This window comes from Nelumbo lutea, chromosome 4, assembly GCF_056320005.1.
Source record: "Nelumbo lutea isolate HS-2025 chromosome 4, American lotus-T2T, whole genome shotgun sequence".
Classification (NCBI taxonomy): domain Eukaryota; kingdom Viridiplantae; phylum Streptophyta; class Magnoliopsida; order Proteales; family Nelumbonaceae; genus Nelumbo; species Nelumbo lutea.
Window position 1 is genome coordinate 63,036,945 of NC_142687.1, and position 15,744 is coordinate 63,052,688.

Genomic DNA, 15,744 nt, shown 5'->3' on the forward strand with positions numbered 1-15,744 from the left:
ATTTTTGTTTGATATTTGATGGTAGTTCACTACATTTCATTGGGTATACTGATACCAACTACTAGTCAGAACCAGATGGTAGAAAGTCTGCATCTGCTTACATCTTCATGATGGGGTCTTGATTGGTAAGAATAACAGTCCACAATGAAAGCCAAACACATTGCCATAAGTGTGGATGCCTGATGAATGAAGGTGTTCATTCTAGAATTTGGAATTTAGTACATCACCCATTCCACTATTGTGTGACAACACTGGATCTATGGGAGATTGATGTTAAAAGGTAGCATCAGTGGAGAATGTGGCAGGCCCATTGACTATGCCATTGACACAAAAAGTGTTTGAGAAACATGTGAAAAGTCTGAGACTCCAGCTTGTACTCAATTGGACCTAAGTACAAGTGGAAGCTATTAGACAGTGTATGCCCATAGCTCCAATAAGCATGATAACATTATGACATTTATTGTAAATGAATAAAGTACATATTTGATTTCCGTTATTATGGTGTGTTTCTGTGTAATACCATTAAACTGGACACATATGAGACTTATGTTAGTTTAGAATCTTCACAGTCGTTGAATAGATCTGGGAAGATTTATCCTACCAAGGCTGACATTAATGTGCCATCAAGTTGGTTGGGGTAGCTTGCCTCAGTTGCTACGGTGAGATCTGAGGTACATGTAGTGTGGGTTTTTTTGAAACCTTGAACCAGACCAAAATTTTAGTATTCCCTGTACTTTGAAGATAGATGGGCAAAACTTGAATATTACACCAAACCCCTATACTCGATTATGATACTGCACTAGGTGTTGGATTGTGCTACTTTGATATGCCAATCAGTGAGATCCTTAGAGGAGGTCAAAACCTTGGTATATTGGGACAATTCGAGAATTCATATGAGTGGGTGATCATAGTGACAAGATCAGCCCCTTTGTCAGACAAAGTGAATGATCGAGGATGCACTCTCTCTGATGGAAACCTAAACTGCCGGCAGTTGATTTCAACCATTGAAATTTGATTTTTCAAAAATACATAGAGATATACATATATATATTATGGTTTAAATTCTTGGGATCCATGTGAGTAAAGGGTGCAACACTACACCTTGCAGCCGAAGGAGATGTCCTCTCTTGTCGGGCAGTGTTTGATCATTATGGGTTGAGTGGTTAAGTGTAAGACCATTGAGTGTTATACCTGATGGGATAATCTTGCATCTGCTCATTGTCCTTGGGCCTTCATAAGATGATTGGACCCAAGGACCATTTAGTCTAAATGTTGGGCTCATTAAGAGCCCATAGTGATGGACTCAGGGGTTTACTGCCTTGTAACAGAGGTTAGGCTAAACCCATGTGGTTGATGTGTAGATCAATGACGGGGTCCCATGCCATATAAAGAGAGCCAAGCTAATGAGCATTAAAGTTAAAGTGAGCCTAAAAGCTTATAATGGGCCTAAAATCCCATTTCAAATTGGGTTAATTAGATTAATTAAATAGGGGTGGATCTGGGTTAATTAGATTAATTAGATTTTGCAAAACAAAATTCCAATGATTGAAATCAACTCCCGGCAGTTTGGTTTCCATCAGAGAGAGTGCATCCCCGATCATTACCTTTATCCGACAAAGGGGCTGATCCCGTCACTATGATCACCCACTCAGATGAATTCTCAGACTGTCTCAACATACCCGGGTTTTGACCCCTGCTAAGGATCTCACTGATTGGCATATCAAAGACAACCCGATCTGACACCTAATGCAATACCATAATCGGGTCTAAGGGTCAAGTGTAACTTTTTAGTTTTTCCCATCAATCTCTAAGGTCCAGGGCAATACTGGAAATCTAGTTCGATTCAAGGGTTCAATTAATCCTACACTGCATGTGCCTTGGGTCTCACCCTGGCGGCTAAGACAGGCCACCCCAATAGTTGGCAGCACACCAGTGTTAGCCTTGGTAGGATAAATCTCCCCAGACTTATCCAACGACTGTGAACATTTAAAACTAACACAAGTCTCATTAAGTATCCAGTTTTAGGGTTTTACACAGAAGCATACCACACAACATGATTCAAACGTGTTCTTTATTTATTTACATTAAATATCAAAAGTACATCAAAATTGATTGAAGCTAAGGGCATATAAAAACTGTCTAACACCAACCTCATAGCCACATCCCACCTTGTATTGGGAACACCTCTCCATGAATACAAGCATGGGAGACGTTCTTGATGTGCATCTAGGACAGGTTGTGAGGTCAGAGTGAGGCAGGCTAAGAGATGAGCGAATTCGGGTTCAAATTAACCACACTAATGACAGTTCTCAATACACTACTTTAAGAGTAGTGATGAAATATGAACTCTGTGTGAATAGACGTAAGATCTTTTGCCCACAAGAACTCTGCCCACGTCTACTCACAACACATTACCCCATGAATTGAAAGCGTCTCCTTCTGCATGATACTATGTAGGAGGATGAAGGATGAGATATTCTTTATGTATGACTGCGGATGAATGGTAGGGTTGTTCATAACAAGACCCAAACTGACCAAATTGACCAACCTGGTCCAATCCAACCCGAGTTGGTCGGTTTTTCTTTAGTATCGACCGGTTTCGGGTTCCAAAAAAAAACATAAACCGATAATTCGGTTTGATTTTGATTTTCATGTATGAAAATCGAAACCGAACCGACCCGAACCGACTTAGATATATATTATAGATATATAATATATTTCAGATATTATATATGAAAGAATGGTGGGATCTATCTAATGGACGCCATAAAGATTGCGTAATGGGTGGGCGAATTTCAAAAATTTTCCTACATTCTCTCAGCTGGGAATCGTATTCCCTAAATTTAGAATACAATATTCAAGGATCCTACTTAAACCATAATCAAACCAGATCTAAACCAAAAGGAAAGGGAGGAATTATACCTGATCCAGAGAAGCAGTATCTCCCAAAGTTGGTATTCACGCCCAAAGAGGACACCAAGATCCGCTCCTGCTAAAGATGACACAGCTGTATGTGGAACGGAACCAGCAGAGTGCGTCCTACACACTGGATCCTTCGCAAGAATCCTTTGGAAACTCTGAGCACCAAATCTTTTTCAGTCTTTTCTGGAAAACTGATGTCAAGAATTGATTTCTTGATTTCTTTCTTCTACAAAGATCAAATCTTGCCAGAAGGAATGGCGGCGGCTAGAGGAGAACTCCTGGGATGAAGATGGCTGAATTGCTTCTCTTCTCTCTAGAGTGTGAATGAGATCTAATCTCAGTTCGTAGAAATGCTTTCTTGCTTGCTCACAACCCCCTTGGTTCAAAATCTGATATTTTTCTCTTAGGGTTTCTCCTCTTTTCTTCTTGATTAAGAAACCTCCTAATTAGGAGTTATCCCAATCCAAATCAGTATTTGGATAGGGGATTATCTTAATCCTATCTACAGATTAAGTTAGCTTACTCCTAATCTTATCAGGAGGTTACTAGATTCAAATATGATTTGAATTTGGTCTTCCAGAGTGGATAAGTTTAATGGCCCTATCTTTTTGCTAACATTAATCTCAGATCCGCCCCATAGATAGGTGATCATGTTAGCCAAGCTCGAAATGGGCTTTTGGCCCGTTAAGTGTTCAGTGCTTAACTAGTTTCCAATCTGTTGCCTAGTTGGGCTTCTTTGTATGGCGTGGGACCCAAGAATTGATCTACACACTAGCCACATAGGTTCGGCCCAACCTTTATTACAAGGCCCAACCAAATTCACTTAAAGAGCTCAATGAACCCCTGAGCCCATCACATGGACCCTATGGGCCCAATACTTACATTAAGTGGTCCCTAGGCCAAGCCATCTTATAAAAACCCAGGGACTGTGGGCAGGTGCAAGATTAGCCCATTAGGTACTATCCTAAATGGTCTTACACTTAACCTCTCAGCCCTTAATGATCAAGCACTACCCGATAAGAGATGACCTCTCCCTCGACTGCAAGGAACAATGCCGCACTCTCCACTCACATGAATCCCGGGAATTAAAATCATTTGCAAACATTTTGAAACTGTACAAAATATATATATATATATGTATATTAATTTTGCAAAACAAAATTTCAACGATTGAAATCAACTGCCAGTAGTTTGGTTTCCATCAGAGAGAGTGCATTCCCCATCATTACCTTTGTCCGACAAAGGGGTTGATCCTGTCACTATGATCACCCACTTAGATGAATTCTCAGACTGTCCCAACATACCTAGGTTTTGATCCCCACTAAGGATTTCACTGATTGACATATCAAAAACAACCCAATCCGACACCTAGTGAAGTGTCATAATCGAGTCTAGGGGTTGGGTGTAACTTTCTAGTTTTGCCCATCTGTCTCCAAGGTCTAGGGCAATACTGGAAATCTAGTCCGGTTCAAGGATTCGAGTAATCCCATACTGCATGCGCCTTGGGTCTTACCCTGGTGGCCGAGACATGCCATCCCAACATTTGGTGGCACACCAATATCAGCCTTGGCAGGATAAATCCCCCCAGACTTATCCAATGGTTGTGAACATTTAAAACTAACACGAGCCTCTATAAGTGTCCAATTTTAGGGTCTTACATAGAGTTATACCAAACAATATGAATTAAACATGCACTTTATTTATTTACACTAAATATCAAAAGTACATCAAATCGGATTGAAGTTAAGGGCATACAAAACTATCTAACAATCATAGATATATAATATATTTCAGATATTATAAATATATATCTGATATATTTCAGATATATATTTGTAGAAATATATATTTCAGCTTTATGTCAGAAATATACATATTATATATAAAATTTCTGATATATAAAATATTAGTTTTAATCTACCAAATCATTTTTAATTTTCAGGCATCCAACCTTTACTTTGTTAGATTTGAATCCTTTACCGTTCACACTGAGAGAATTATTTATAAAACCGATCTAAACCGATTCAAACTGAATAGGTCGGTTTTACTTAGTATTGGATCAGTTTCGATTTCATTTATAGGTAAACCAACCAGATCGGATTGATTGAAAAAATACCAGTAAACCAACCCAACCCGAACCGTAAACAGCCCTAATGAACGGGTTCAAAGTTGAGATTCGGACTTGTAAATACGACGTCTTGGAGCACGCCGAAGTCCGAGCCCAACAAGCAATTTCTTACACGAAACAAATGCTCCCAGCTTTTATAATTGTGATCATAAAAAAATCTTGTAGCCTGTTGAAGATGCATTTCCTTTTCGCAGATCGTGGCCCAATAGACAATAGGATCCATTGCATACTACATTATTGAGCATGTTGCTCTGTCAACTATAATACCAAAAACAAAAACATCGGTGGAGTGAGCGATGCTTTTTACTTGTTTAGATAACACCAAAAAATTCAATATAGAATCCAAAAATATAAAAAAAATTAAAAATCTATAGCCAATTCTCATCCCACGACTCCCACGTTATATTGCTTAGCCTGCGGTCCACCGAGTACCAACTACCAAGTACCAATTACCTCTCGTACACGACCTTGCAGATTGATCGTTCGGCGAAACCCTCCTGGTCCTGGTCACGAATCCGAATTAGGAAAAAATGGAGATAATTCGGGTATATGTGGCAACGCTGCTACTCCTATTGGGGATCATCTCCGCTTTACAGGTATTGTTTCTTCATAAAGATTATTGTCCTAATTTTCATTTGTTCAGTTACTAACTGATTTGGTTTGTTCAAGCCATTTCTGATCTTTCTTCTACCTCGTTTTCCTATTTGTTGACCGTCCCCTCTCTATTTCTTTCTTTCTTCTCAACCTTTTGTGCGTGTGCGGTTCCCCTTGTCCGATCTGTTAAGACTCAGCCATGAAGTCGGCGGACCCTTACTCCCTTCGGAATTTGATCGGAAGTGAGAAAACACCGAGGAAATTTTAATCGTCCTGGCGTTCGCCCACGTATCTGTCGGTCTTTCCTCAGAAAAGAGTGGCTGATAAATTATTAAGAAACAAAAAAGTAAAATGAAACGAAAAAAAATATTGGTTCTAGGATAGCCTTTATGTTTGGCCAAAAAGGTATTTCATTTGAAAACCATCCAAAAATACGGTCATAAATTTCTACCCACCTTTGTGTATTTTGCATGCCAATGATCCTTTCCACTGCTCTTCTGTGCATTTTTCATGATGCCAATAGGCGCATACACGGATTCTACTTTGGGTGGGTATCTAAGGTGTAATCAAGCCTAACCGAGTCGATACATAGACTGTTCGAATTCGATTCGGCTCAAAAAACCTATGCTGAAGCTCGACTCGAATTTGATCGAGTTTTGTTTTACCTTGACTCATAATCATATCGGTTGGACTCTATAAACGAGTTAGAAAAGGCAGACAACGAGAGGATGTCTGATGATAGTTGGAGAAGCTCAGAGGAGGGAGACGGTCGAGTATTACGAAACTTGATTCTCGACTCGAGTAGCTATTCGAATTAAGCTCGAACTCGGTTATTTGCCAATCAAATTCAAGTATTCAGTGAGTCGATCTTGACTAGATTTACTTGCTTACACCCCTAGGGTAACATATCTTTTGAAGATTCCAGATGCAAAGGAATTTTCTATGGAGTGGGAGAGGAGTAAGGGAGAACTATCATCATACCAAATGGGGAAGGGTTTGCAGACCATTCTCTAGGATTTAGAAGGGTTAGAAAATTCAATAAAGGTCGTCTGATTAGAAGTGCTAAAATGAGTGGAGCAATAATTCATATTAAAGATAGGTTGAAACTGGAAGAAAACATAAGGGCTCTGTCTCGTTGTCGGGGGTGGAGTATAGGAATAGATTGCAGCATTGGACTGATCCAATAACCGCTGTATAGCTATCAAATCGCTGTACAGAAGAAAGGTTATAGAGAATGGTAATAGCAAGCAAATATGGGGCGGCTAGGTTTGACTGGGACAAGAGGAATCATCAATTTATGGGGTTATATGATGAAAAAGGCATTATGACTTACGAGCTTTCAGTGTACAAGGTTTAAAGTTGGTGATAGGTTTAGAATTAGGTTTTGAGAAGGTGACTGGAGTGGTGTTGGGAGACTAGAGGAGACATCCCTTAGGTTGTATAACTTCTGTTCTCAAAAAATTGAGTACCACGTGCTAAGAGGAGAGCAGTGGATTCGGTGCCCAAGATTTAGAAGACCACTTTATCTAGAAAGAGAAGTGGATGAATGCATTCCTCTATTAATCAAACTTGAGCAGGTGAAAGTAGCTGTGTCAGATAGGGATGAAAGGGTGGAAAGAATGCAAGAATGGGAGCTTTACAGTCAAGTCGGCTACGATCTATTGTAAGAATTTGGGTTCAATCCTCAACATCAAAGGTATTTTTGGGGAGCCTGTTCCTCCAAGAGTGGAAGCCTTTGTGTGGTTGTTGGCCTTGGTTTGCATATTAACCTTGGACCACATGGTGAGCATATGCAATTTATGCTGTTTCAGTGAGGAAGATGTGTCTCATTTGTTTACTAGTGCAAGACAGAAACCACATTTTGGCATCTTTATTGTCATTTCTATTTGGTGTTCAACATCATCCTCCTAATGGTGTTGAGGAGATTTTCTCTAGATGGCCAAGGATTCATGGCAGCAAGAAGGCTATCATATTTTGGAGTTGCATCTCTTTTGCAATTTAATGGGGAATATGAAGGTAGAGGAATAACAGGTTTTTCAAGAAAAGTCAAGGAATGTGTCATGTGTGCATGTAGAACAATTTTAGATTAGATACTGGTTCGTCCAGAGTTTGGGGATATTAATGGGCCTGATTTTTAAATTTTGGAAACCATTGGGATGGTGAATGTTGTAATGGCATGTTAAAATTTGTGTGCTAGCTCATCACCCTCTCTGCTATGTATTTTATTTCTTTCACCTTAATAATATTCTTCTATTTACTATTAAAAAAGGAAATCTCTTCCTTTGCATGGCTTGCCTTAAAAAAATCCATCCCATTTTTCTCCCCTTCAAGGTTTCCACTTGATTTGGTGCAATGATACGTTCCAAGAACAATTGCCATTTTATTCAACATGTACTTTGTAATTATTTTATATGTCACATTACAGGAGCCATTACTTGGTGTAATGGTAAAATCTTGGGCTGGCATGTGTGAGAATGCAAGTTCAAGTCCAAGGGCAGTCGCTTTGTGCAAAAAATACCAGAGGTTTGGACTGTACCCAGTCTACTCCTTCCAAGACCCCAGATAGCTAGGGCCTACATTGGGTAATTGCCTTTTGTATGTCAAATTACATAAGACTTAAACCTTGTAATAAGATGGATTTTCAGGTACTCTACAACTAAGATGATGACCAAAGAGGTGGTGTAAATTCTTGCAACACATAACCATTGTTGAAATAATTTCACACTGCCTTGCATACATCCTCCCACTATGTCCCAATATTCTTGATATAGAAAGTAAAACCTTTGTGGCCTAGTGCTTTATGCGGATTCATTTGTTTCATTGCTTCTAGGATTTCTTGCTCCATTAGAATTGTATTTAGTTCCTCTACCTTATTTCTGTGAGGGATGTTTGTATTCATTGACTCTTGAATTCCCCTTGCTTTTTCTTAACTGTTGATTCTAATTCTTTTAAAATCTTGATTCTATTTTTTTTACATTCTCCATTTGCATGCTTCATAAAATAGGGTATGGATGGATGAATTTTTAGTATGTCAGTTTTAATATTTTTGACAAGTTTGTAAAAACAAGAATAATCATATGATTCATTATTCTATTCGGTCCAACTTTGTCTACAATTTATGATATGATTACGATTTTCAGAACACTAGGAGTATTTCTATTAGTATCCATCCATGCAGCATCAGGTATTGTATCCAATACCAGCACACTGGGCATGTGTATCTAGGTATCGTATTTCAACAAGATCACTTTGCCTTGGGCAGATTCCATTTTGTTTGTCTTTGCGCTAACCCCACCATAACTGCATTCTGCGAGCAATTACTGCAGATGGGTAGAAACTAAAAGCTCAAGACACCCTAATCTGTCTGATGCTTTTAATAGATGTTGAGAGCAGAGCAGTCAGCTCTAGAAATAACACTCTGACAGGGTTTTACCAATTAGGAATTCCAAGGATCAGTTGGACTTTTGTTTTTAATGAAAAACTTTGTGATCTACTCGGCAGACTTCTCTTAAATCTGCAGGATTTGTAGGCCAATCTTTGAGACTATTTACTGATTACTCTTTAGGGTTTCTTCCCTTTTTATTCATGGATTGATGGTTAACCCATGTTAGGGTGACCTTAGGAAATTGGATTTCAGAAAGTGTCACAGTTCGCATAGATCTATCATTACACAATGTTTGATTTTACAGAAACTGAAAGAAAATGATAGAAAAAACAAAATTACAAATATGAATGCTCACAGTTATGATGAGGGAACCCTCATTTACAAATTCTTTTTTTCTCAATTTCATTAAAAGGTGTGCTTTGAGACTAGGTCTGGTCACTCGGTTCTCTCTATTGTTGATAAATCTCATCGAAAAGTGTAAATGGACTTCTAAACAATAGATAAAATCAAGTTCTATTATAGTCTATGGATATTCCTTGATCATGCAGGCATTTAGGACAATTGTTTTCAGTAGATAAAATCGAGTTCTGTTATAGTCTGTGGATATTTCCTTGTTTTCAAAGCTTTTTGTTGTGTCCCTCTTCTTCATCTTTTGCCTCTAGCGCAATTGTTCTGTCCCTCTCTTGATCATTGATCCTGATTTGTCTTTTTATGCTCCTGAACAAAGCAGCATGGCAAAACAAGATTCATGTAGCCAAACCCATATAGTAAGGACAAGTCTTAGATGATGATGATGAATTAATTGGTAATGTATATATATTTGTAGGTGGTTGCGGTGAAACCAATTCTTCCAATAAAGCCTAGAACTGAGATTCTTCAGGTATGTTATTCCATGGCAGAAAATCTTCTTCACTTTATATTGTTCCGGAGCAATTTTGAGAAGGAGCATGTGTGAAAATAAGATCATTTGCAAGAGAGCTCTCAATCCAGTGATTTTCTTAAATTTAAGATCTGATGTTAGGTGGGCTTCATTGACAATACACTGGGACTTATTAGAGTTGAAATAATGAATGATTGAATTTACAGTGTGTTATTTCTTCATATAACATCCCCAAGTCATGCTGAAAAGCTTTTGTACAAGTGCTCATTGCAACAAAACACAGTTGTTCTATATCACTCATTTTGTGCAGGAAGAAATCGTTCGGCACATAAATGCAAACCCTAAGGCCAGATGGGAAGCTGCCATGAATCCTCGCTTCACCAATTACACTGTGAGTTCCCAAGGTGCGGTGTGTTATATTTTGGGCCTTGTTCCCGTTATATTTTAACTCTTTCTTCTGCTTTATAGATTGCGCAATTCAAGCACCTCCTTGGAGTGAAACCAGCACCTCAAAATGATTTGGAGGGCATTCCTGTTATAACTCATCCTAAATCTTTGAATTTGCCAAAGCAATTTGATGCTAGAATGGCTTGGCCTCAATGTAGCACCATTGGGAAAATACTTGGTTAGTTATGTACTCTGTCCTTTGTTAATTTAAAACTCTTCCAAATAGAAGGCTGACTTTCTTCCACTTTATGTGCCAATAATTGGATGTCTTGATACTTCCAAATAAAAGATCAGGTAACTTGGTTTTTATTACTTGTTTAATCTTATCTAAAAAAGATAATATAAAATTGCTTTAATTGGCATGGATCTACTGGAGCAGGGGCATTGTGGTTCTTGTTGGGCTTTTGGTGCAGTGGAATCCCTATCTGATCGATTCTGCATCCATTTTGGCATGGTAACTTCTACTTATTAATGATGTCAAACTTGATATTTTTTTCGTTAATAGTATCTATAAATCTTTTTACTTGTATGATTCATTTCAGAACATTTCGCTTTCTGTTAATGATCTCTTGGCATGCTGTGGCTTTATGTGTGGAGATGGGTGTGATGGGGGATATCCTATCTCTGCATGGCGATACTTTGTTCATGATGGTGTTGTTACTGAAGAGGTAAAGAGTTTGTCTTATCTTCCCTGTAACCATGATCTTCATGTCCATTGCATTTACCTCACTTTGTTTTGTAATGTTCTTGAGTTTCATCACATGGGTTATATACTCGTAAAGAGGCCATTACCCAATGTTGGCTGTACATAGCTATTTGTTGTGAGGTCTTGGGAGGGTTGATTGAATATGAACCTAACCTTAGGTTTTCTTTTTTTTTTTTTTTCCACCAAGTTCTATGCTGCTCTCAGATTCGAACCTGTTACCACTCTTGTCAGCTCAAGATTTTACCATTATACCAATTACATCAAGCAATAGCTCCTTCATGGGTTATACTCATCGATACTGTAAATGTCTTAATGGTTTATCATCTGGCAGTGTGACCCTTATTTTGATGAAATCGGCTGTTCTCATCCTGGTTGTGAACCTGCATATCCTACCCCAAAGTGTGAGAGGAAGTGCAAAGATGCAAACCAGGTTTGGCAAGAGTCAAAGCACTTCAGTTTTGGCGCATACAGAATCAGTTCTGATCCTTACAGCATAATGGCAGAAGTCTATAAAAATGGTCCTGTTGAGGTCTCCTTCACTGTCTATGAGGTAAAAGAAGCTCTTTCTGATTTTCTTTGTGTGAAGTCATATTTGATTTGCTCTACTTTCTTCCTCTCTTGGGTATTGGTTGTCATGTGTTTCATTTATATGCTCCTCTCTACTTTCTTTCATAATATTGCTGCATGAGAAATACTCATTTTCTTGTTTTCTTTACACTTATTTTTGTTTACTAAGTCATGTTTCATGATGTATGGCACTAAATGGATTATTATACGTTTTTTACATTATCTTTCCTCAATAGTAATAGTACAATTGGTATTTGCAGGATTTTGCTCATTATAAATCAGGAGTTTACAAGCATATTACAGGTGATGTCATGGGAGGGCATGCTGTGAAGCTAATTGGGTGGGGAACCACTGACGATGGAGAGGATTATTGGGTTTGTGATTTATTATCAACTTTCCTTTTGAAATTAATGCATAGAGTCTAAGTAACTTAATTTATACATATTATTTATTGAGAGAAGTTTTTATTGAGTTGATCAAATTTGGTTATTATGTTTTGTTTTACAGCTTCTTGCAAACCAGTGGAACAGAAGTTGGGGTGATGTATGTTTTTGCTGAATTTTCTTCATTTAGGAATGTTTGTATTGTCTTAGAAATTCCCAAACCTTTTTTTTTCCCTTTTGGATATTGGCAGGACGGTTACTTCATGATCAGGAGAGGAACAAATGAATGCGGGATCGAGGAGGATGTGGTTGCTGGTTTGCCTTCATCAAAGAACCTAATCAGAAAACAAACTGGTGTTGATGCCAGTCTACATGTCTCATTTTGACTGTAAATCATTCTATTCACTATCATGGTGTGAAACTTGAAATAGTAAATATTAGCAATTTAGCATCTGTATTAGCTATGCATGGAAATAACTTGCATGGCTGTATTTGTACTAATAGGATTCTTAGAGATAGTAAATATTAGCATCTATATTGTCTATGCACGAAAAGAACTTGCATGGCTGTATTTGTACTAATAATAGGGTTTATACTAGCTTGTAGCATATAATGTTTGTTAAAGAAACTTGGATTTTTCCAGGAATCTCAACTCTTCTATCATAATCGTGTCAATATGGATTCCAATGTGCATGGAAACAGAAAATGATTTCTGAAGGGGAAACAACAGCCGTGTGACTCTTGCAGAAGAGTTCTTCGAAGCGTGAAAATAGAACTAGAAAGCATGAGATGCAAGTCTTTTGGAATAACCAAGTTCAGAGTATTGCCAAAAAAGAAAAAAGTTCTGATAAGAAGTGAAAACTCAAAGCTGGACCCGATCAGAAGAAAAGGGAAAGCAGTTATAACTGAATATTGAAGCCTGGATAAACACAACTGGATTGGAAGGTGATATAGTACTAGAGAGAGCCAACGAGGATTGGAATGTCATACTGGGAAGGTGGCTTGTGGTTATTCGAAGGACAAATATTTGTCATGAGCAAATGGCAGACTTGTCTATACGTGGAGCTCAACCTTGCTAAATTCGGAATCAAGGTTTAAAGTTCCAATGCGCTATGATAGGGCATATTATTTCGGTTTTCAGAGTGACCGATAGGGATAATGGGAATTGGGAGATTAAAAACTGTTTCAATCAATTTAAAAATTGTCTGGAACAAGGTTTTAAAAAGCGATCCAGAAGTGGAACCGCTTTGATCACTGGTTTTTGGGTTAGTAGTTTGACCATTTGGGTCTAACGGCTTATGCAGTTTGACTTTATATTAGAAATATTAGGGTTTTTGAAGAGGGAAAGAAAAAAAAGAAATGAAAGAAAGAAGAATAAGTTCACCTGTGACGGCAACAGTGACGGGACGATGACTTCTTTCTCAGATCTGAGATTCGAGATCTTATTTGTCTTTTTCTCTGATCTTTGATATCACATCACAGTGACGGGACGATGACTTCTTTCTCAGATCTGAGATTCGAGATCTTATTTGTCTTTTTCTCTGATCTTTGATATCACATCTCAGATCCAAGTTCTCACCACTCTCTTCAAATAAAAAACTGTTGCCTGGGTTGAATGGTTTAACAATTCAACCGTCAGTATCAGAGGTTTTTTGACCAATTCAGTATTTTATTTTTTTGAAAAAGCAGTCCAATAAAAATTGGACCCAGATACATGACCAGTTCCTGGGTCAAATGATTTGACCATCCAGTCTGGTACAGTTTTTAAAACAATGGTATGAAAGGTGTGTTTGGGAGCTTTCAAAGAATGACAATGGGGCGAGCATGGGGATGCTAAGGGAATATCAATAAGGGGATTTTCCCTTGGCATGGATGGTGCAAAGTGATGTTTCTGCTATTTTAAATTTTGGATGGTGCAAAATGATGTTCCTTCACCAAGAGAAAATCAATAAGAAAATGCTCAGGGAATGATGTTTCTGCTATTTTAAATTTTGGATGTGCCTCACCAAAACCTAGGTGTGCATCACCTGGTTTTTTTTGTTGTATTTTGATTAATCAACCCTGAATCTGATGTTTGAATAGATAATTTACCATATTCTAACAATTGGGCTAGTTAAGTACTTTGGGTTGGGGCACAGTAGGTCATAATAGCCAAGTCCACTTGCAACGCTATTTCCATTCACAAAACTGAGCCCAGCCCAAATAAAGCTGAAAAGGATTGGATTTAACCCAATTCAGTTAGGTTTGATTTGAGTATTCACTACAGCTGCATGTTGTGTTGTCAGTGTATAAACACACTGTGGCCTGGCCCAAGGTCTCCGATAATTGGGCTAGTCAAGAGCTACTTTGTTTGGGGGCTTGGTGCACATTGGGTTACAAACTTGGCCAAACCAAGTGAATATATCTTACCTTATCTCATACCAGACTTTTGTGACCTAACTAGAGAATATAAGAATGGAATGTTAAGGTCAAGGGTCCAATCATCCTTAATCTACCAAAAGAAGGCCCATTCTTGCAATCATAACTGTTAAGTGAGAATGTTCATGCATTCAACATTCTCAATGAAAAATCTGTTTCTACTCAAGATATCAAAATTAGTTATTTTTGTCAATAAATAGTTGAATCTGAATTCACAACCCCAGTCTAGAGAGTAAGAATTAAGAAATGACCTCAGTGCGGTGCATTTGTAGATTAAGATGTACAACAAGCAGAAAAAATAAAGAGATGAGCATGATTAATCAGGATTCAGGAATAGGATTAATGACAAAATATGCCATTACTATATTACTATATCTGCTAGAATTCTGTCTGGAGTCCAAGTTTTATAAGCAGAACATATTAAGTTCAATATAAAGTAACACAACTCTAAATGTATTCAAAATGAAATTCTAGCTAGAACCGTTCTCAACCAAACCAGTTTGCCACAGATAAAAAGCAAAAGATGGCATATGGAAAAGTTACCATTTTCATCTTGGACATGCACAAGAAGTAAACTTGCCCCATCAGGATGTAAGATGATCATCCTTAAGATATCAATCACTTGACAAACACATCCCATATAAGCCACTTTGCAAAATGAAAGTGAAACCTTTAATTTTCAACTCCTTGCATGCAGATAATTAGAATCACATAATGAAATCATATTCCAAAATATACACTAATGAGACATCAATTATTGCTACACAATTGATCACAGAGGCTGAACCAAGTAGAATTTATTCCTATAGATAAATGCATTAGTTCCCAAGTACCATATTCCCTCATGCAAGAAAAACTTCTCCACATAATAATATAGGTCTAGTAGCTTGGAAGAGAAACGACAAGAAATCTAGAGTTTTGCCCAATGGGGCCCAAAGGGCTTCAGTGGGTCCTACAAGACCAACCACACAACCAAGCATGCCAAACAAAAGGAGTGCCTTCTTAAGGCAACTGATTTGACAAACAGTTTGAAAGAAACTTGGATTTCCCTTTAGCATGAGTAGTCAGTGGCATTTTTGTAATATTTTAACGTTTAATTATTATATCCACTAGAAGTTAAAGCAATAAGTAGTTCAGTCCAGCAACTTCTGTTATCAAACAACTCATTAGATGATGATGAGGAAGATATACAAACGCAGAAAAATAAATAAAATTGCAGAAAATATTGGACATATCACTAATATTACATACAAAAATAAGTGTGACCAATGAGAATTATCATATTATTGATCAAAATAGTTAAAAATATAATAA

General features: G+C 37.8%; 1 protein-coding gene and 1 long non-coding RNA gene across 2 annotated transcripts; one reads left to right on the forward strand and one right to left on the reverse strand.

The window, feature by feature from the left end:
- Positions 1 to 5,211: 5,211 nt before the first annotated feature.
- On the forward strand, positions 5,212 to 12,658 carry LOC148860852 (cathepsin B-like protease 3). Its single transcript, XM_088983547.1, has 11 exons — positions 5,212 to 5,646; positions 9,856 to 9,909; positions 10,220 to 10,300; positions 10,378 to 10,534; positions 10,646 to 10,650; positions 10,736 to 10,810; positions 10,899 to 11,024; positions 11,394 to 11,612; positions 11,890 to 12,003; positions 12,137 to 12,172; positions 12,264 to 12,658. The coding sequence occupies exons 1-11, from the start codon at positions 5,581 to 5,583 to the stop codon at positions 12,396 to 12,398; spliced, it is 1,068 nt and encodes a 355-aa protein (XP_088839673.1). The 5' UTR covers positions 5,212 to 5,580; the 3' UTR covers positions 12,399 to 12,658.
- LOC148860853 (uncharacterized) lies at positions 9,271 to 13,581 on the reverse strand. Its single transcript, XR_016112712.1, has 2 exons — positions 13,397 to 13,581; positions 9,271 to 9,746 (listed from the first exon to the last, which is right to left on the reverse strand). It is a non-coding gene; the product is annotated as an uncharacterized LOC148860853 (long non-coding RNA).
- Between the last annotated feature and the right edge of the window lie 2,163 nt (positions 13,582 to 15,744).